General features: G+C 30.4%; 2 protein-coding genes across 3 annotated transcripts; one reads left to right on the forward strand and one right to left on the reverse strand.

The window, feature by feature from the left end:
- Window positions 1-337: 337 nt before the first annotated feature.
- LOC126924696 (uncharacterized) lies at window positions 338-22,331 on the reverse strand. Of its 2 annotated transcripts, XM_050739467.1 has the most exons (5): window positions 21,776-22,331; window positions 21,299-21,450; window positions 2,342-2,914; window positions 1,380-1,574; window positions 338-953 (listed from the first exon to the last, which is right to left on the reverse strand). In XM_050739467.1, the coding sequence occupies exons 1-4, from the start codon at window positions 22,007-22,009 to the stop codon at window positions 1,385-1,387; spliced, it is 1,149 nt and encodes a 382-aa protein (XP_050595424.1). In that variant the 5' UTR covers window positions 22,010-22,331; the 3' UTR covers window positions 338-953; window positions 1,380-1,384. The 2 variants fall into 2 exon arrangements, with proteins under 2 accessions (XP_050595424.1, XP_050595423.1); XM_050739466.1 differs by lacking the exon at window positions 338-953 and having other exon boundaries at window positions 1,272-1,574.
- LOC126924690 (carbohydrate sulfotransferase 11) lies at window positions 3,854-20,496 on the forward strand. The gene is made up of 7 exons (XM_050739454.1): window positions 3,854-4,114; window positions 6,324-6,496; window positions 18,031-18,287; window positions 18,841-19,081; window positions 19,193-19,372; window positions 19,457-19,614; window positions 19,785-20,496. The coding sequence occupies exons 1-7, from the start codon at window positions 3,979-3,981 to the stop codon at window positions 19,870-19,872; spliced, it is 1,233 nt and encodes a 410-aa protein (XP_050595411.1). The 5' UTR covers window positions 3,854-3,978; the 3' UTR covers window positions 19,873-20,496.
- Window positions 22,332-22,342: the final 11 nt, after the last annotated feature.

Here is a 22,342-nt window from a genome sequence, read left to right on the forward strand (position 1 = left end):
TTATATTATATTCCAATTTATATATTTATATAATAAATTTTATATAAATTTTATATAAAATATTGCATATGCATCAAGCTTTCGAAAGATTCTAAGACTTTCAAAACTTCTCAACCTCTTTCGAGGCCTTTCAAAACTTACCGAAACTTTAGAAACTTGGAATTTTTAAAAACATTCAAGAATTTTAAGTATTAGATCATGTTTGAGGCAACTCAGATTTTTATAGCACCGAAAAGCTTCGAATTTGAGACTAATCCCCATATGTATTTATATATAGATATGTTTAGTCACATTTACGTAAAAAATGAAATATGTTGGATGAATGATAACAAGTATATAAACCTTAATATATCTATAATAAATAATACAGTTGAGATTTTCATGAAAATTATTCGTACACGATATAACATAGTTTTATATCAACATTACACTTGTGCAATTGCAGTTAGGTAAAAGTAGTAGTGAGTAAACCGGTTTTCGGCGGGATCTCGATAGTTACGATGCTACTACCTATGCCATACTATCCTGATATTATTGTCTAGGAGCAAGAGCTAGGAGTGAGATATAATAATTCGAAATCCTTCGATATTATACAATTCGATTTAAATTTACAAATAAATAGTGATTTCATACTGGAATGTTATACAGTGAACAATCGCGTACAAGATTTATATACAAATTATACATAAATATAAAAAATATAAAATATAAAATTTAATAGAAGAGAACGATAGAAAATTTCATTCGCTATAAACCCCCTTTTCTATTAGAGAAGTTCGAAATGAATTTTAACGTTGAGAGTAAGTATGTACTATGTGCATGTATGTACATATACTATATACATTCAATCTATTCTCCCGTTAATGAACAAAATCTGTTTTACCGTGTTCATGAGATAAAGATAGGAAGTCAGTTCCTATTCTCGCCATTTGTTACGTGGCGGTGCTCGCGTCCTGAAAATATAACTTTAATTACTACAGCTTGTGGTCATATGCTCATGCTGGTGTGGGCATAACAACCTACTACAGTTATATCAATAGATGATTGTTGTAGCATTTCTTATGATTTGTACTGTTCAATTTCATATAAAAACATTCGATGAATATTATATGTGATATTTTAAATTGCCATACGTGTCCTTTAAGTATAAATATCATGTTCTCATGTATTTTACACGATTCTTTTATATAAAAATGCAATGTGCAATAGTAAAAATTTTTGAATTAATTACATATGTTAATGGATCAATCATATTTTTTAAACACAGTATATATTTGTTTACTCATTTATTTGAGGTTAAGGATCTCATTTTTTAGTATATCTGTTATATACATGTACGTCAAATTTATTCTTCCGTTAATGAACAAAATCTGTTTTACCATGTTCACGGGATAAGTAGGTCAGTTTTTATTCTCGCCATTTGTCGCGTGGCGGTGCTCGCGTCCTGGAGATATAATTTTAATTCCTCTATGAGGACCATCGCAGCACGAATGGGATTAACATCTTCTTCAATCACGATATCCGGAAAATATTCTTTTACAAGCCGTAATATTATATTCATTTGGTAACTAGATCTATAAATACATGTACATATAACCTTTGAGGTAAATGAAAATAGATAAAAAATTAATAATAAAAATTTTAAAAAGTTGGATATATTTCTATTTGTAACAAAGCCACATTTCATGAAATACAGTATGTATTATATCAATACTTAATTTAATTATTACGTTAATGCTTACGATACAGAAATACACACGAAAATTTTTCTGCGGAGACCTGTTTGTATTGAAAACTAAGCGACAAACAGATATTAGAATTAATTTATATGTTTATATTTAATTATGAATAATGACATATTATCAAAGAATTTATATATTATTATTAGGAAAAATACCATTAATAATTAATTTCCAGTAAAAATTCTGAAAAAATTGATTTGTTGAAAATTAACTTTTCTCAGCAATCTGAAACGAAATTTATTAAATTCAATCGATTTTTATTTTATTTATACATTTTTATTGAAATTATTTTTATGTTTTTTATTGTATTTTAACCGAAGGAAGGTTATATAAAAAATCTCCAAAATCATTCTCCAAAAATGGTCATTGTTTGTTTTCAATGTCTGATTTCCACAATGAAATATTTCAAGAATAATAACTTATCGCAAAATAATTTTAGTATTTTCATAATGTACGTTAAAACTAATCGATATATGTAATATGTCGAACATCATGAAACGTAGCTTTGCTAGGAACATTACAAAATTATTTAATCATTTATTAAATCTTATTTTAATTATTTTTGAAATATAAAATTCTCAAAAAAACATTATTTTCACCTTGCAGAAATTCTTAATTCTTCCTGTGTTTTGATGTTAGGCAATATTTCAATCAAACAGTGCATCAGGCATCCAGTTGTCTGTACAATATAAGTATTTGTATAGATTTCTTGAAAAGACTTTTCTTTCAAGAACTTCAGAAATTCTTTATTTCTTTCAGGAACTCCTTTTATTTGTGCATTTATATTTTTTTCCACCGATGTACTTCTTAATGCTAAAATCATTGGCACAATATCATTCGTTCCTATTGGGCTAACATGATTTCCAGCAGTTAGAAATTTGACTTGGTAACTATCGTCGACAATGTCTTCGATTGTAAGACGGATAATAGGTACTGGAACTTGATATTCTGTTTCTTCGACTTCGTAGGCGATTGTACCATACACCTCACAGAAGTGCTTTTTATCGAATTTTGGTAAATCGAGAACGACGGTAGCAACGACTTTGCTAGATGGCTGAATCTCATTGATTGGATATCCAAATGTTTCGTTCTCCAAGTTCCAAATCATCGACATGCCACAAAGATCATCGTCCTCTGCGAGAGACATGTAAACCTGGGGATTTCTTATTTTCCTGAAAAGAAGTTGAATATCTCAAGAAGTCAAATTAGAGGGGTAATATACAGTAAAATTCCATTTATTGGAAATTTTCATATTCTATTCATGTCACTTCTTATATTAATCATTTCACACTTGTCCCCAAAGAATTTAGATAAATGGAGTTCCACTGTAATGCTCACTTCCACTAAGTAGTGGACAATGGCTAGTTATCAAGTAATGTAAATAACATTATAATACTGTTTTATCGATATTTATACGAAATTAGAAATATGGAGTGTACAAACTGACACGGAATATGTAATCGAGATAGTAAAATTTCCTTTTTTTAGTATTTATTATTTCTTAACTCATATCATTCTGTAATATGAACTGTGTATATGCTATTATAATGTAACAAATAGAATAATGAAAAAAGGATTACAATTTTTCATTTCATTATTGTTAAGTCCTCATCCTAACTCTTATATTTATTTTCTACTACTATCTTCATTACAGATACATTAAACCTATTCAAATAACACGCCTGTCTAGGCGTTGACATTATTTTATGACACTTGAAAGAACTTCATAGAAGTGTTACTTATAAATTCAATCAGGGTTCTGAGCATATTTGGTTGATAGCAGTATTCTAGTGAAAGTGCTACTTTAAAGTAGCTTCGATACATAGAGGGTTAAGCGGAAACGTTTGCATAGCTATTTGATATTTAATATTGCTCGATAATGAAAGCAATATTCGAAGGAGGATAGATAGATAATTAAAGGGAGTCTGTATAGTGTCGCAAAGGGTAACGAAGACACAGTTTCAATGTGGTGCGCATACGCAGAGGTGATCATGGAGTAAATCGACCCGCGAAAACGTCGGCCAATCAGCAAGCGAGTACGGCTCGGTTAGTAGCAGACAACGCATGCATGGAAGTATACGGAACAGTGTATTTCTCTTCAGTCTTCAGTAATCTGCAGGATGCCGCCGTGATCATGTGGTGTCTATAGTTTTCGTTCAATCAGTCAGTTTTGTCACGTGTTTGACATCAGTTTACAACTCGAAAAGTATATTAATTGCATTTCGACTCGCGGTCAATGTGCATTTCGACCAAGTATACACAGAGGATCGAATTCAGTGGAAGAATCGAAGAGGTGAAGGTTGGATTTCTTGCAGGGGGTACGATAGATGCATCGTTGAATCTTGATATCGGGGCATATATGTCCATGCCAAGTACGTATTAGAGCAAATAAATATAAAAATGTATCGAAAGGAGGCAAAATATATGATTATTTGCGTAAAGGAATGAGTTAGGTCGCGAAAAAGAAGGGATGTCCTGTGACCCATTGACCTAGGAAACGTATGCACCGACTGTATTGCTACTTAAAAAGTTCGTTGATCGCGACTTTTATCCATTTTGACATTTGATATTATCTGATCATTTGTTAGTTATTCTGTGGAACAGAATTTGAAAAATAATTTTAGAATTGCCATATTACTGTTTATTTTAAAAATTGGTTTAAGTAAAAAGTGGAAAAGTTTGCATAAATGAAAAATGATTTTAGTAAAGTAGTCGTACATTTATATACATAATTCTGATTTCTGGGTATTATAATTTGGAAAATATTTGCAAGTTATCATGTATAACTTTACTATAATAGAATAATCTAGTTACTAAAGTTCAAAATTGGACTAAAACTATTTATCCAAATTTTGAACAAATAAAAAAATATGCAAAGGACATGATTTTGTTTTTTTTTTTGTAATTTGTAATTGCTTGTCGCTTTTTTCTCGGATGTGGTACTTGTTTAGTGATTAGATATATAATTAATAACATATGAATGATAACTAGCAAATAAAAAAAGTCCTTAATGACAAGAATTACTGTATTGATTTTACCGAAGGTGTGTCTGACACTTATTTGACAGATAAATTTATAAAAAAAGATGTAAAATTAAATTGATAAAAAGAAACGTTGGATTATGCGCGCGTGTGCATTTCGCGTTTCCATGCAAACTTTTCGATAGAGCGCCATCGATCCTTGAATCTGACGTTCCACTTTATAAGTATTGCACGTATTATTCTGCAATGGCCTTGGAACTTGGCTGAATGAGCAAACATATATATATATATATATATATCTTTTCTAATAATATTATATAGTAATGACCAATTTTTTTTTAAAGTAATGTCCGATCGATATTAATCTATGAAATATCGTTTCATATCGAACAGTGTATACTAAATGCAATAGGTACTCGTTTGATGATTGCATGAAAGAATCAATATTGTATGTATATCGTTAATATACAAGGAATTATAGTATCGATATTACGATAATGTTATTTATGTATGATTAGAGTATTGTTATCGAGTTAAAAAGTGCAAATTGATAACACACATGTAAATTGCTTCTTGTACTATGATTAGTATAGATACTGTTAATTAGTTTTCAATTAATAAACAACATAAACCATATAGCATTCTGTTCATGGCAAAAATATTTTCATCTAACTTCAAATAAAATGTAATTTTATACTATTGTTACACTTTAAGGTTTCTAACAGGTTCGTAACATGCATCCTTACGAAACAAACACGTGACTATTGATGACTGGTGATTATATGATGTACATACATATATTGTATCCCAATAAACTCTTTACGAAACATTACTTATTTGTATTTTTTCCATTATATTACGCATAATTCATGTTTGTAATGGAATAATTCAAATTTCTAATGGCTAAGTATTTATAGCGTCATTAACAAATATAGGACCAATTCCGTTATTTTAGGAAGTTTATTTAAAACATTTTAGAGAAAAAAGGATGCAATTAAGTTTGTTATCAGGGTACGTGACATAGGTTTTTGAAACATAGATCTTTTATAAAATAAGCACAAAAAGAATCTTCAATTTTTGTTACAATCTCTCATAAACCACGAGTGATACTGAATGAATGACAAACCATCTGCCATTGTTATCTAACCTCAATATTCACCTGTAATACTTAGCCATAAGTAAGCCTAACTATAATAACGGGGCAAATACTGATAATTCTAATACACACAACATGTTCAATTTCTATAAAACATCGTATATGAGATTAATTCAATTTTTTCTAGAAAAATCTATTAACCCCATAATAGTACATTTTTATGTAAATTTATACCTTTTGAGAATATTATTGAAAGAGTAGAACTTTGATAGAAAATTGTTTTATCTACCGAGTATTATAGGAAACACTATACTTTGGATATTTTATATATGTTTTCGTATTATGTGCATTGTGTGCAATTTTGTAGTTTCAAATTTCCTATAAACACATAAAAATTCACAGTCTAATCATTATTTATTCCCCGTCAAGGTATTGTTTATCTTTTTTATTGATCGTATTGATTAATGAGAATACAATAGAAATCTATTCGGTTTTGTTTTTCAGTTCGTTATGAGTATCGAAGAAAGATCGTACATCGTGAGAAGATGACACTACGACGATATGTGTTCGCGACGATTAGGCGAACGTTGCTGGCTGCTGGTATCTTGATGTTGCTGGTGTTTGCTCTATCGAACCAGGATGCCGGCAACAGTGTGCAGCAAAAGCTTTTGTTGGAGGTGAGTGACGATCTTTTATTTGACACTGGCCAAGGATTTCTTTTGTTCTTAGCGGAAGACTTTCTGTGCACGCGCGCGCGCTCGTTCGGCATTTGGACCACACCGGAAAATTAGGCGGATCACTTTCTAAGGAACAATTACTTTAGAAGAGCTATAGAAGACTCGTTCTCGTTAGAAACGCGGCCGAAAACTATCCCTTTGTTCGAAACACTGAAAGATTGTTCTAGTTCCTTCCCCTTTTTTAAAGGAACAGTTCTTTCATTTGAGTTATTTGAAATAACCTTAAAAGTTAGATAAGACAGATGGTGTTATTGAAAAATTACATTTACAATACTTTATAAGATTAGATGTGCATTATTATTTAAAAGTAATTCGGATTTATTTGTCTTTGACGAAATATCGTCTAGTACTTCGTCATTGATTGGTTAACAAATTTGGTCGTTTTCATGTTGATCTTTTACTTTACTAATAGTTATTATAATAATTTGTTGTACATTTTAATAAGACATATTTACTTCAATAATGTCTATATACATAAAAAGATGTATAAAATTCCTCTCTTGCGTAGGTGACACTTTGGCTTCCTCAAACAGCGAAGTCTTTATAATCTATTCAACGTGCGATTACGTCTGACTAATGACTATACACGAGCCAATGTAGTGTGCCCGTTACACTCATATCCCTTCAGTCATGTACATTAGGCCGTTTTAATTTTTGCTAATGCACACTTTTTTATCTATATCAAAAAAAAACAAATGATTTCGTAAGGAGACTAGGTGTATTTATCCACATTTCTCACGTTACTAAGATATATCCTTAAGCGTTTTATAGTTATATAATCCGTTATTCTATTGGCATGATGCGGTGGGAAGAGAAAGGCCAATGCTTTGTTTACTCTCTCGCCTTACCACATCTATTTTCGCCCTTCTAATTCATTCAATATTATATGTTCAATATTGTAATAAAAAATTTCACCAATTGTATATAATGAAGTACATACATATATACATCTTCTTTGTCATCATAAAATCGGACAATTTTAATGTTTAAACTTCGGGCTGTTCAATTTATCTTCAATTTTTTCAATGAATTTTGATCGAAACATTGCATAGGGGTCCTCATATTATTACAATCGTTAATTTACTATTTTAAAATTCTAGAAATTCTTGCATATAATTTCATCAGCTTATTGTCATATACATAAGGTTTCTATTTTGTACAAGTACGTAGTCTGCAGTCTTATTTTGTATAACCACAAGCCTGGGCCCACCATGATCTGTGCAAAAACAACAATCAATAGGTATCCTGATACTTGTGAACAGAAATATCACGTATATAATTGAGAACTTTTTAAGCTTGACTTTCTAAAAAATGAAACCTCCAATGTAATTTTGTTACTCTTAATTTTTCTCTTGATTTCAATCTCAAGTAAATCCTTTTCATTTGTACCACAAAGTTAGGCTCACGATGTATAAACTTTATTTGATATCTTATTTTGATTCACAGAATCGTCCTGACTTCATTTGTACCACGAATTTAGGCTCACGGGTGTATAAGTTATATTTGGTGTCTTATTTTGAACCACAGAATCTTCCTGACTTCACCTGTACCAGGAATTTAGGTTCACAGTGTGTAAGAAAAAAAGTATTGTCTTATCGTATCCATTGTGACGATGTCATGCATCGTGACTTCTTCTCACGGTTAGAAGGAAGAATCCTTTTCTTGCGGTACTGCGCAAATGTAGGGTGACCTAAGTGCGACATGTTCCAAGAAAAGATCGTTGCCTTTGTTTTTTACCCCACGGTGGAGAGGTTACATCGAAAAGCGGTCTCCTTACGTAAAGCAAAGTCAACGTAGTAGATTGGCAGACTTCCAGGAGCGCAATGCGGCACACAAATGCAGTTCTGCCTACAGTCGTCCGATACCACCCCTTTAAGCATGCAAAGGATGGTTACAGTTACCCCTCAATCTCGACAATTACTCTACCGACATAAATCGATCTACCGCCGATACAGATGATTGTCGTTTTATTTGACGTTTTTCTAACTGTTGGAGAATATCCGCCGATGGGAAATAAAAATCGATGGTTTCATTTGTCATCACTTCTTACTGGTGCTACATAGCAGTTGATTTTAGATGATACCTTTTGTAGTCTTTACTTTGGTATAGAATTTTACAGTTTTTATAAGTTGAAGATAGAGACGTTTTATCATTTTAATTTTAATTATTTGTATTAAAATTAATTACAAATTACGTTTTATTTAATTATATCTAATCAACTTCATAATTTAATAGCTTTTTAATGTGATATTTTTTATGATTTGAACAGAAACCTTTTACCATTTGAATCTTAATCTGCGTTAAAATTTTAATTGGAGTGATTTTAATTATTCTGCTCAATTTGATTGATTAAATATTTTTTACAATTTGAATATAGATTTTCTACCATTTTAATTTCAATGTGTATTAAAATTTTTATTTTAATAATTGAGTATTTATTCCACCGTATACTTGATCAATTTAATAATTAAATGCCTTTTACAATTTTAATCTTAAAATTCGAATCACTGTGCTATATATCTAATACTTGATCTTGGATACTCATTGTTTTTGTTCTTTAATTTGTTCATATTGTGCGTAATTACAATTTCCTAATTTAATTTAAATTTGATAAGCTAATAATCTTCATGGATAAAGCAATTTCTATCGACATAACAAAATATTAGTAAGATACGATAACAACGTAATGAAATAAAACAGAAGCTTAAAAATGTAGGAACACTAGTATATACAAATGTGATTTCCAAGTCACGTGACATCCTATACATGGCTTAAATCTATCTCTCGAGGAATATCTGAAAAATTTCCGGTACATCCTGTGCATCGTATGATAACAAAGGCAAACATGGCTTTTTAACTTTAACGACGAAAGGAACTATCTTTACATGCGTTCATGAGAAACGTAGATAAAGATAGTTTTTACCGGACGACGCGACGTAAAGTATTTGTCCGGTTCCATTGATCTTGTGCGCAAAAGTGCGACGATCCGCATACAAGCACGGGAATTGAGTTCTAGTGAGAAAACGTAACCGAAGGAAGTTATACAACTGGATAGAAGAGCTACGGAAGGGTCTTATATAATGTGTACGTTACCCGTGCACATATGGTGGTCCACTAGAACCGGTCCACCTTAATACTTTCCGTGTTTGACCAGTGATGAACAAGAAAAATATATTAGCTGAAAATAGACGAAGCAAACTGGGAAGAAGTTCCTTGGTCCAGGATTGATCTTTTAAAATCCAACATCTTACGATGATCTCAACCGCAAATTACAATAAAGTTTTCGTTTCTTGAGATTTTGTGTAAATTGTAAATACTTTTTTAAAATTTATATATTATCTTTAATGGAGATATTTAGGGATCTAGAAATATTTAGATTTCTCTAAATCACAAAAAAAAGTAAATTCATTTTGAATATGTGTAAGATATTAAATATCCTAAAGTATCTAGATTTCTAATTTACATATGAATACTTTGACTATTTCTAAGAATTTCGTCAGTTATTTCTAAGTGAAATCTAGACACTTTCTCTGTTTTCTTCATTAATAATTTTTAAATCTTCTCGCTTTTATGTTTTTGGTTGAGATTGCGATGTTGTGATGAAGTTTAATATATTCTCTGTGTTATCTTAATTATAAACGTAGTTCTAGGTATTTTCAAGGCATTCTGTTTATACATAGTTTCCTTCATTGAGATTGTACGCTATAGGAAACACTGAAATCTATACTTTGATCTTTTCTTTAATCTTCCAATTACAATTATAGCTTCTTTATGTTTCTTAATAACAGTATGTACCCTATGTAATTTTCCACTAATGACGAACACCTTGATATTTTCTTTCTCTTTGATTTTTCAACTGTGAGCATAGCTGTAGAAACTGTTTAAAAATTCTTCTGCGTTCTTCGATTAAAATTGTACACTATTAACTACTTCCATATTGTCTTTTCTTTTTTATTTTTTAATTAAGACAGAAGTTTCAGAAATTTTTTCTTTTGCAATTTTATTTACTCTCTTCGATCGGTTGCACGTCATAGGTAATTCCACACTGAAGAATTGATGTCACTATGTAGATTTCTTTTTGAAGGAGAAGTTAAAAGATGTTCACTGTGAGATACTCGTGAGCTAGCAAGTGGCGTGTTGCAATCACTCTTAATGTCATTGGAATAGCGAATTATTCTCCCAGCGCGGTGTGTCCCTCGTTACAAGTGCGGCAAACTAGATAAGCATCGTTTCAGACAATTTATTATGAAACTCATGTCGAGGGAACAAAAAATTATTTACCGCTTCCGTAAATCATCTTGCATCGATCTTTAAATTACGTTGTACACGGAAACCATTATTGAATGAAGTCACTGTGATATTTAGCTGTGATGTTCCCATAATTGAGCAGAACAGAATTTTTTTAAATAAAATGTTACTTACATAATTCAAGAAAAAGATGATAAAAAGGACATTGTTGTAAAATCATTGATTTTTATAATTAAAAAGATACCAATTAGAATTTTTGTAAATAATAATGATTTCTACGATTAAAAAAGAGATGTTGAGGAGAATTTTTTTCAATAATAATGGTTGCCATAATATAAGAAAAATTACTGATAATTGTTTTAATATTAATAGTATCCACAATTTAAAAAAAGAAGTACATGTCATATTTTTTCAACATCAGTGATCTCCATAATATAAAAGAAGTAATATAAACAAATAAGAATCGCAATTGGTAAATATTAATAGATAAATAAAACAACTTCTTATTGCAAAAGTTAAAAAAATAGTTATTGGAAAAATCGGTAATTGTAAAATGTGTATATTTCGTTGGATAGTTACAGATTAAATAAAGGAGCAATTTCTTTAATAGTAAAACCGACTACTATTGATGTTCAAATATTTACAGCCGAAAGAATTATTTATGACCCATAAAAGAATTATATTTACCTTATTTAAAAAAGTAAAAGTGATTTTCTTTTCTATACCAGAAGTGTTTTATGACTTCAATTCCAGAAGTGTTTTATGACTGGAAGCTTCATTACTCAAATCTATCGATACATAGATAAATTGGACTCATCTAAAAATCACTTGCTTTGTTGAAGCAAAAAGAATTAATTAATCGATAATATTGCTAACTTGGGATTCTTTATCGATATAATCATTAGATTAAAAATGTATTTTTTTTTAAGTTTTTAATATTGACATAAAATGCGAAGTTTCGAAATTATAAAAACAATATTTTCACATGATATAACATGCTGTATTACAATAGTATAATTTTCTGATCAATGTAATAAGGTTGTACTATAGACTTGTAGCTTAAAGACTCGCTTAAATACGTGTTAGGTACTTGGCTTAAATATACAGTAGATACATCTAACAATGCACAGACACACCTGGCTTCTAACTTAAAAGGTATACTTATTTTAAGATTATTAATCTTGAGAAATTTATCAGTAATCATGATTTTTAATCTTTAATCGTTGGATCCTTTAAAAACATACTGAATATCGTGATTCCTATTTATATTTCCCTAACTGATTTAACATATTTTTCCTAGAGATTAAGCAGATTAGACCATAAAACATGTTCCAAATCTTGGTACATATTTACGGTTATACGATGAATCACAAGTTATATTCAGATTATAATTTCCTGATCTAACTTTGTTGATGCAAACCATCTGAAACTGAGGATCCCTATATTGAATTATAAAAATAACACTATCATCAAACGAGAACATCTTAGAACGTGAATAATCATTTTCAAAGTAAAAGGCTTTCTTGCTTATATTTAAATGGTTAAATCTTTCCTATAAAAACCTTTTCCATTAAGGTCTTTTTTTGCCTATTCTTATAGACCTAATTGTCTATAAATGCAAAAGGAGTTAAAATTACAATTTCAAGAGTTGAAGATATTTTACAAATCTCTTTATATCTCCTACTTATTCCTAACTTAACTCTAAATCGTTTCAGAAACTTCACTTTTGCTGAAACTGTCTTTGAATGTTCCAAAAGTCTGCGTTATTAGACTTTTGGCAACACACAGTACACTGTTTAAAATAATTAAAGATTGGCCACTATGAACGATTTTCTTTTATCAAACAAGTAAACGTACCGTGATTGATCGGCATCGTATAATTATGCATTTATGACTGGTGCAAAAGCAAAACCGACAATTAAACGATAAATTTACCTAAAGATTTCTACACACTTAATGTCTTTGTTTTTAATAAACTGGTGTATGGGTCTATTAGAAGTCTATCATAAAGCAACGATGCAAACGAAGTGACGATACTTCTGCAGTCATATTCAATTTGGTCCATGAGGTTAAGCAAAGAAAAGGACCTTAATGGATAATATTATGCAGGTCCTTTGTATGGTAGATTTATTTTTAGATTTTTGATGATTAGCTAGGATTCAGAATCGTTCTACAAAAACAAAAGATTATAATTTTGGACGTTTATAATAAATTTATAACAAATAAAGATTAACAAAAGAAAAAATTAAAAGGACAAGAAGTAGTTTCCAATAATTTAATTTGTTATCTATCAAATATCTAATTTTAGTAAATAATTGTACCATTTAAGAAGAAATATTACACTATAATTAATCAGATCTGCATTTCTTCCACTTTCTTTTTTACTTTTTCGCAACTCCACATACTATGTCGATTAGACTGCGGATACTAGTTCACACTAGTTCACAGTTTTATGAGAATAATCTTAAAAAATTAAATCTGGGTAGGAAATTACTTAATTTACTAAATACTGTAAGGCGTATAGGAATTTTGATATTTTATACGTTTCTGCATATTACGTGTATTGCGTGCAATTTCAAATTTCCCATTAATGCGTAAAAATCCATAGTCTAATGATGATTTTCGAAACTTATCTGGTCCTCGGATCTACAGAGACACACACGGGTGCACGTACACGTGGACAGATACAAAGTTGAGGAAGTGCAGCGCACGCTGCAGCACCCGTGTGGCCCATATTCGCCACGTCGGCATCGGCGTCGGCGTCGGCGTCGGCGTCGGCGTCGGCGTCGGCGTCGGCGTCAGCGTCAGGGGCAGCCGTTCGACTTCCACTCCGAAATCAATAAACGGAAGCCACTATTTCTATATTCGGCGTTTCCGCCTGACCACGACCATCGAGTTCCACCCCCGAGACCATCAGAAATCTATCATTTTATCGACGAAATTATCGTTTGTTCAGAGAGGAATCTTACCAGTTGTTCGAGTACAGTAGCTCAGATTGATCATAAGAAATGTTAAAAAGCTGACATGTTTGATTCATGGAGGAATTTCTTAAGATTTTAACATCTAAGAAAGATGGAGGAGTACTATCAAAAATTGTAAAGATCTTGGCGATTTCTATGGATTTTATTTCAACAGATGAATTGTAATTGAGATTAGATTATTAAACATAGGAATATTTAGTTTTTACAATTAAATAATAGCTCGAGTTTGATTATTTTTATTTAGTTTTTGGAAAATAGAATTTTCTTTTAGAGATCCATTTTTCTAGTATTTTATTACGTGATACAATTGCATTAACTTAAGTATTGATTTAATGGAAAATTGAATAGTCTAAGGACAAAATATAATCATTTTGTACTAGACACAATTGAATTTTAAAAGTTTTAATAGCTATATTCAATTAAGTGTACATCGAATAAAAGTCTAGCGACCCAAAAGCAAGAGATTAGAATTTTTATTGTAAAAATTAAAAAGAAAAAATTAAAATATGGTTAGAATCAGTACTTTCCAGTAACTTAATTTCTTATCTATCAAATATCTAATTTAATATTGATTTTATCGATGATTGTTGTTAATAATTATTTATTGGCCATAAATAAGTAAATCAAATATCGTTAATAACTTCTATTTAATATCTACTAATTGATGTTTAATTTTAAAGATTTAACCCAGTCACATGTAAATGACTAACAAAGCAAATTCGCGAAATTCTTTATCTAAAGATCTGAATTATCTTTTAGTTCATCTTCTGACTCATCATAAACGTTCTACAAGCGACTATAAGCGTTTCTAGGGTTTCTAAGACATTCTCGCAGATTCCAAGAAATCTTAGAATTAAACTCTCGCACTACACCCGTAAACTCAATATTCTTCTTATACCCTTTTTCCATCTAGTTTTATTTAATCGTCGCAAGAACTGATTAGCATCTGACTTCGCGTGAGAGAAAACTGTTTTCTATTATAAGCTCATTTCTATGCATCCGTTGCGGCATTCTGAAGTTCACGTTGAGTGCGCGTTAAGTTACAGAAACACGATAAAGTATCGATTAATTGATGACCAATTTCAAGGTCCTCCAATTAAGTAGCGTTACAGCAAATCGCGTGAAATTGCGAACGTAACCCCTTATAAAATCTCACGGAACATCGTTTGCACAAAATTGCAAGAAGTTTCCTCGCAGTTTGTAACTTAGTCGTGTTATAACGATCACTTTACTAAAAAGATTCAAAAAGTGTAAGAGGTCAACCTCGATGTAAACAGCGTTTCTTTTAGCAATCTTTTCTCAACTCTAGAACGACGCTGTTAAATTTCCCGAGAATATGCAACAGTATAAGATCATGGACAAAAATAAAATTCAAGTATTCTAAACAATAATCAATATTTCTGGAAGATTTTCTTTTAAATGCATACTTTTTCGGAGACATCTCTAAATTAAGTTCTTAATAACCTATTACTTATAAACGAGGGCATGTACTACTTATAATTATTTGAAGAATGTACCTTTAATACATTAAGTGTCTTAAATTGAAATTATTCGAGCAATTGTCCAACGACTTTAGAATTCGCTGGAATAATTATGAGCAATAGTGACTACATATGTAATTTTCAATCCTCATGAAATCTAACCCAATCTAACCCAACCTAACCTAACCTAACCTAACCCCAATCTAGGTTCAACGAACCGATCGAACACAGATCGTAAAAGATTAATACAGAAATTAATATTCGGGTTATTCAAATAATTATAAGCCGTAATGTTTATGTAATTTTAAATCTCAAACCTATAACCTAACCTAACCTAACAAATCTACGTTATATTCGATGGAACGATCGGACAGAGATCACAAACAAATACCTAATACAGAAATTAGTCTAGGAACTAGAAAGTCAATGGATTGTGAAACGAGGCAATTATCATGCAAATTCAAGGACTAAACGATTCGAATCACGAACAACGTTCGTAGGCTTTCAGTCGATTGAGCCATTCGGGTTTAGAATTCAAACCTCCCCGCTTCTCGAAGTCGTTTTCTTTTACGGACAGACGTGCACACGCCGCGTGCGCCGGCCTTCTGTGTGCAAGGTTAATCCAATTTCCTAATTTCTGCAATTAATCGGAACGCTCGTCGCTGCGTTGGCGGCTCGATATGATTACGCATTGTACGCCTATTTGACGCATTGCAGTCGAACGCTGAAGCAAAATTGCTCGCATAATTGTCTTAGGATATTTACTTCCTGAAAATTCCTTACCTAAGATTATTGGGAGATTCTACGTAGCAGAAATTTAATCGAAAGGTCAAGATAATGATGAAAGTTTTCGATTGAATTCTTTGGCACCAATTACGCGAAGAAATATTTAGAGAAAATTTTCTGTTTCATAATATTGATATATAACTAGATTGCGGATATATCATATTATAATATGCAAATTCGTATTTTCGCAAATATAATTTACGAAATGGTATTTAAATAGAAAAATGCTTTATCTATAAAATATCATAGAAGGTACTGTTTTGAATGTTTTATATATTTATGCATATTTATGCGCACTCTCTGCATTTTTATATCTTCAAATATCTCATAAATAGTCATAACAATCCATAGTCTACTGATAATAGCATCGAACTTGAGGCCTCTTTGTAAACATTTGATACGTCTGTATTAATTTTAAAAAGACACTGTCAAGTTGCTAGAGAGCTTGTCTATAAATATGCAAACAAATCTTAGAATATTGAGATTTCATTTATTCTAGTTCTTCTTTCGCTGGTTTATTTATTCATAATTATTCCTTCATAAGTCGTGGGATTGCTGACAATCAGTAACAGATCTGTATTGCAGTCGCTCAAAGTATTTAAAACAGATGGGCAATCTTTTTTAATTTATTGTATATTAAATAGTAATTTAACGATTAGTAACGATTTATATAAGTAGTAATTTGTAAAACATAAAAATATTATATTTTTCTCATAAATTCTGCATGAAACTATTATTAATTTTCATAGAACAAGTTTGAATGAAATTAGTCTACTTTTCTACGATTAATTTTTTTACAGTCATAGAGGTTCATACATTAATTTCAGTGAGAAACTATGTAAATAATCCCTCGCATTTTATGTTGAGATGAATGATATACTGCTCGAAATAAGCAGCGAAGTAACGCAAATGTATTATATATATTATAATATATAATATATAATATTATTACCGCAGTTGTTTACGCGTAGAACGTGAAAACCGATACCGATTGATTTTATACGTGTTCGTATTAAGTGTTGGCAATTATATCGATAAAACGGATACCGATTACCCTTCTGTAGCAATCTTGGCCAGTGTTCAATGTCTAAAACTTGCACAATTTGCAGCGTGAATCATGTTCACAAAGTCTCTTAATTTCAGTTTCATAATGCGTATTCAATTTCACGACGCTGCTAATGTAAATAATTCGTATGACACAGAAATTTTATAGTTTGGCCAATATTAATACAAGGAAATATTATAAATTAAATATCACAAATATCCGATTTCAAATTATAGATCTCCTAAAACATAGTTCAGGAAATTTGTATATACTTGAATTTCTGAATATTAAAATTATTCGATCATTTCACCTTTCGAGTACATGATCGTAAAAATACCCGGATTCTTGAACACTAGAACACAATAGTATTCTGGTACCTGAATCCTTTTAATGTCAGTGCTTTCAGTTATCCAAATTATTAAATATCTCAGGTTTCAGGTCCCAAGTGTCAACATTTTCCAAGTACTCGAATTCTCGAATACTTGAATTTTTTATGTATCTGAATTTTTAGAGTACCTGGATTCTCGATTTCTATAGGTATATGATAATAGCCATGATAATAGCAGGTATCATCAACTAATTGATTACAAACGATTGAAATTTAAAAGGATAAGAGTTCCTCAACTTGGATCAATATAAAACATATCTTAACCTTAATTCAACCCTTTCTTGTAGAAGTAGAGTGGTGCATACGACCCTAAGTATTACTACATCCGTTTCGCCTCTTAGTATCTTAACTCATCGTAAAATCTACGAATATAATTTGTGCATCTGATTCATTAGGAGTAAAAGCGACTTATAACGTCTACTTATTTTACCACTTCTAATGAGATGTGAGAATGTTTATGTAGTCCTAATTAAACACATCTTTAAAGCATCTTAAAAATGTTCTATATAATTAATGGAATACAACATGAATATTAATGTCAACAGGAGGATGCGAACCTGACACCGGAGGAAAGGCTAATGGAGGAAGCAGCGATCGCCGAAACTGAGAAGCGATTGTATACAAGGAGGAAGTTTCTGGAGGAGAAATGCGCCGAAGAGGGATTAGACGGGCCTGGAAACGATTCTCTTCACAGGCCTAATGCCTGGGAATTTCTTGTAAATAGAGAATATCATTTAATATGGTGCAACGTCTTCAAAGCGGCCTCTACTTCTTGGATGTACAATTTCAATCTACTTGCGGGGTAAGAAGCATTCAATTTGCTAAATGTTCTTTCACCTTCATGTAACAAAGGTTGAGACAATTTTGACACGTATCATTTTTTAAGATACGTTTACATGTATCATCGTTCTTTCAAATTTTTTTAATGAATTTTAATATTGTTAGACTGCGAGTTTTTATGCAAATTTATATTTTTTTGAGCATAATTAAAAGAATAGAATCTAAATAGAGTTTTGTTTTACCCGTTATTGTTTATTAAATGTAATTCATTGTTAAATATTATATATTCATATTTATTATGTAATATTTATTACGAGTACAATGCTTTGAATATTTTATATATTTCTGTATATTACAAGCATTCTCTGTATTTTTACATCTTTAAATTTTCCATAAGAGTCTTAGCAGCAGTTTAAATATCTCAGAGAGATAAAGATCTGTCTTAGTCAGCTCTTTGCATTATCATCCTTATAAAATAAAACATTCGACGCTCATAGCAAAACTGATCCAACATCTGCCAGGCTAAGTTTAAATAAATAGCTTAATCAACATCAAACTTTATAAATTGTTTTCAGATACAGCCCACAGTTCTTAAAGGCCTCGAAAGCTGTACCTGTTTCACTGGCGAGGCAGAAATATCCCAGACACACGGCCGATGAGTTGAACAAGTTCCTAAACGACAGCATTAGTTTCTTGATAGTAAGACATCCGTTCGAGAGGTTGCTCAGCGCCTACAGAGATAAATTGGAGCATAGCTTACCGCATACGTTTCACAGTAATCTTGGATCCCATATTGTTTGGAACTATAGATCTAGGGTAAGGACAAATTATCTTTAAAGTTATGTATGTTATTTTAATTTTCTTTCTATGTTTCATCAATTTGATTGGTCTTGTCGAATTTAACGAATCATTATCGATTATAATTAGGACCGAAAGACAAATGGACGACACGGTCCAAGATATCCACTTTTTGAAGAATTTGTACGGTGGTTATTATGTCAATGGAGAATTGGGAACGAACTTGACATGCACTGGACTCCAATTGTGACCTTTTGTACGCCGTGTCAAGTACGATTCGACGTAATTGCAAAATTTGAAACGCTCCATGTAAATATATCTTTCAAAAAATTCTATGTAAACGATGCGATTAATCAATTCTATATTTTAATTGGAAAAATATATTGATTAAAGGAAGATCAAGATTATCTCATAAAACAAGCTCACGTGGGTCACATCATTAAACCTGAATGGAAGAATCCTACCAGGGGTGTCCAAACGAAAGACGTTATTAAGAATTATTTCGCTCAATTATCGAAATCACAGATCAAAGATCTCTACGATATGTTTGGGTAAGTAATAAGAGACACCCATTAACGCTATGATAACTAGTTAATTCCAAGAGAAATTTTAACGTTAAGAATTGATAAGATGTAATTATACATAAAATATAGTCCAACTGTATATAGTTATAATGAAATATTAATAACAATAATAATATATTCTTGGTATTTTATTTTAGGTACGATTTTGTGCTTTTCGATTATTCTCCCGATGAGTACATAGCACTTGGGAGAGACGAGGATACAAAGTTAATCTGTAAAAAGTAATGCTAGTATTTCGTACATTACTAACAAGCGTATCAACGCTGAAATTGTTTTTCTCTTATTTTTATCTTTTTGTCTTTAAATATTAAACGACACCTATTAAAATGGTGTCGATTACAACGAAAATATTTGATAGCAAATATCTGTTGAAGATTAAGATGAGAAAACAGAAACATACCGAGAATTGCTCCAACTAGCGATACACTTGCAAAGCACTGCTGCTGCATTTAAACTTTTGATAAACGAAGCGTTACGGTATATTCAATTGTTAGGGCCTAAGGCAACAAGATGTTTGTAAACTGTTATAAATCAACGCAAAAAAGATTTTAAATGTATTATACCTATGAGAGTACCTCGTTGCTTAAGTACCATATGCAACAATGAACTTTTTAATATACAAGGGTTTATGGTAAGAGTGATGCTCACTTTGTCAAATTTTTTCTGCTTTAACATCGAATAAGAATAGCCTATTAGTTCGAAATAGAATACTTTGCATTCCCAATAGACTACGTAGAAGTAACGTCCCTTTTTTTGTTTCAACTGAATTAATTTTTATAGAATACAATTTGATATGAGTGCAGTGGAGTTTTATTCCAGATATAACTTAATTAAAGTAAATCGAGTTAATTGCTTCGTGTTAGTATATTTTGAAAAACATGTATACATTTTCCCTGATCCTATATGTATATATCTGTGTATATAAATATACATACACGTATATTGATATAAACGTTGTTGCAATAGTAATTATTATCATTGTACCAATGATAATAATACTGTCTTGAGGAAATGTAATATATAATTGCATTAGTAAGATGTATGTTAAATTATACAACTTCCAAATGCAAGAATATCTAGAGATCTATAAGTTCAAAGTTTTCCAATATTTACTTATATTTTAGAAGTGGTATTTGAGTTAATAGGGTTACATCTCTGTAATGAAATGGTCTTTTTATAAAGACTTAATTAAAAAGTACAGCACATTATGTAGTACTTAAATCTAATGCAAATATAAATTTTTTATTGTTGAAAAATTTACTGCAAATAAAATCGGATTATTTGTAAAATCAGATCGAGATAAAAATAATACGATAAATTTCAATTTCTTATAATTTTATAAATTGCAAACACGAAACGACAATAATTATTTTACAAAATAAAGAAATTTAAAAAACAATTGATTACATAGAAAATTAATCTTATCTTATAATGAATGAAATTATATTTAATTAAATTAGTTAAGGAAATAGCAATGATAAAATAAATATCTTATTTGATTGTCCAAGGTGGAAATAAAAATATCAACACTCACATCAAAACATTACTATTATTATTTTCTTAATTCAATTAAAATCTATAGATAATCCTTGGAAAATCAAAGCTTTTTTATATTATATTTTATTTGTAGTTGTTAAAATAATGTACTTACTTATTCGAACTGTTCATTAGTTCTATTCCAATAACCCATTTGTCATTAAAAATATATTTCCAATTGCTTTTTATTACCAAAATCTCATAATGGAACTTCTTGACTTTGCATTTTTTCTTCTTCACTACTGGTTGTCCATTTATTGCATACAACTACAAATTGTATATATTGAATTTAATATACTTTAACACTTGTTGAATGTAATTATTATAAATATATCACATTTCCTTTCTCATAATTCCTTATTATAACATATAAAACTCTATTTAATTAATTTTTGTTTATAAACTCCTTTCATACTAACTAGTTGGTATTAAAAAAATTAGATTAAAATATTCTTCTCCACTCTTATAAAGTATCTTTGAAGAAATTTTGTTTAATTAACAAATGAAACTATTTCGTCATATATGAATAATGTAGGTTTTTCATTTTATCTTTTATTATGTTATTGTTATTATTTTTTTTCAAATAACTCACGTCACTATCGGAGTCCGAAGATATGTCTTTTCCATACAGAGCTTGATTGTACAAAGATTCTGAAGTACGTTTCGTCATATCCTGAACTTCTTTAATGTCATTCGTTGTTTTTTCGATTCGAGTTTGCACATTCGACAATGTTTTCATTAAATGTTCCTCTATAGGATTGCACTTTGGAGTTGGAATCGGCAACTCCTCATCGCTAAGCTCGAACATGTCATCGTCCAAATCCATTTATATTTTCATAAATGAAGACGATATTTAATTATAATATAATAATACTTATAGTTACTTTGATAATAGATCAATTATTCCATGCACATTCGCGCAACTTCGTCTAAACAGGTCAAGTAAATGATGAACATATCTCGTGTGTCATTTTCAATCATTAACTATTCGAATATAAAAAATTCTTATATCAAGAAAATGAAATTAAAATTTAGTGTTTTATTTGCAACTATTATGAAAATTCTATGACAATCATATGGTATTATAATTGCAATTTTTTATAATAATTAAATTAGAACTTTATTTAACGAGTCAAGACTTGTAAATAAAAACAATGAA

The sequence above is a fragment of the Bombus affinis genome, chromosome 15 (genome assembly GCF_024516045.1).
Source record: "Bombus affinis isolate iyBomAffi1 chromosome 15, iyBomAffi1.2, whole genome shotgun sequence".
NCBI classification, from domain to species: domain Eukaryota; kingdom Metazoa; phylum Arthropoda; class Insecta; order Hymenoptera; family Apidae; genus Bombus; species Bombus affinis.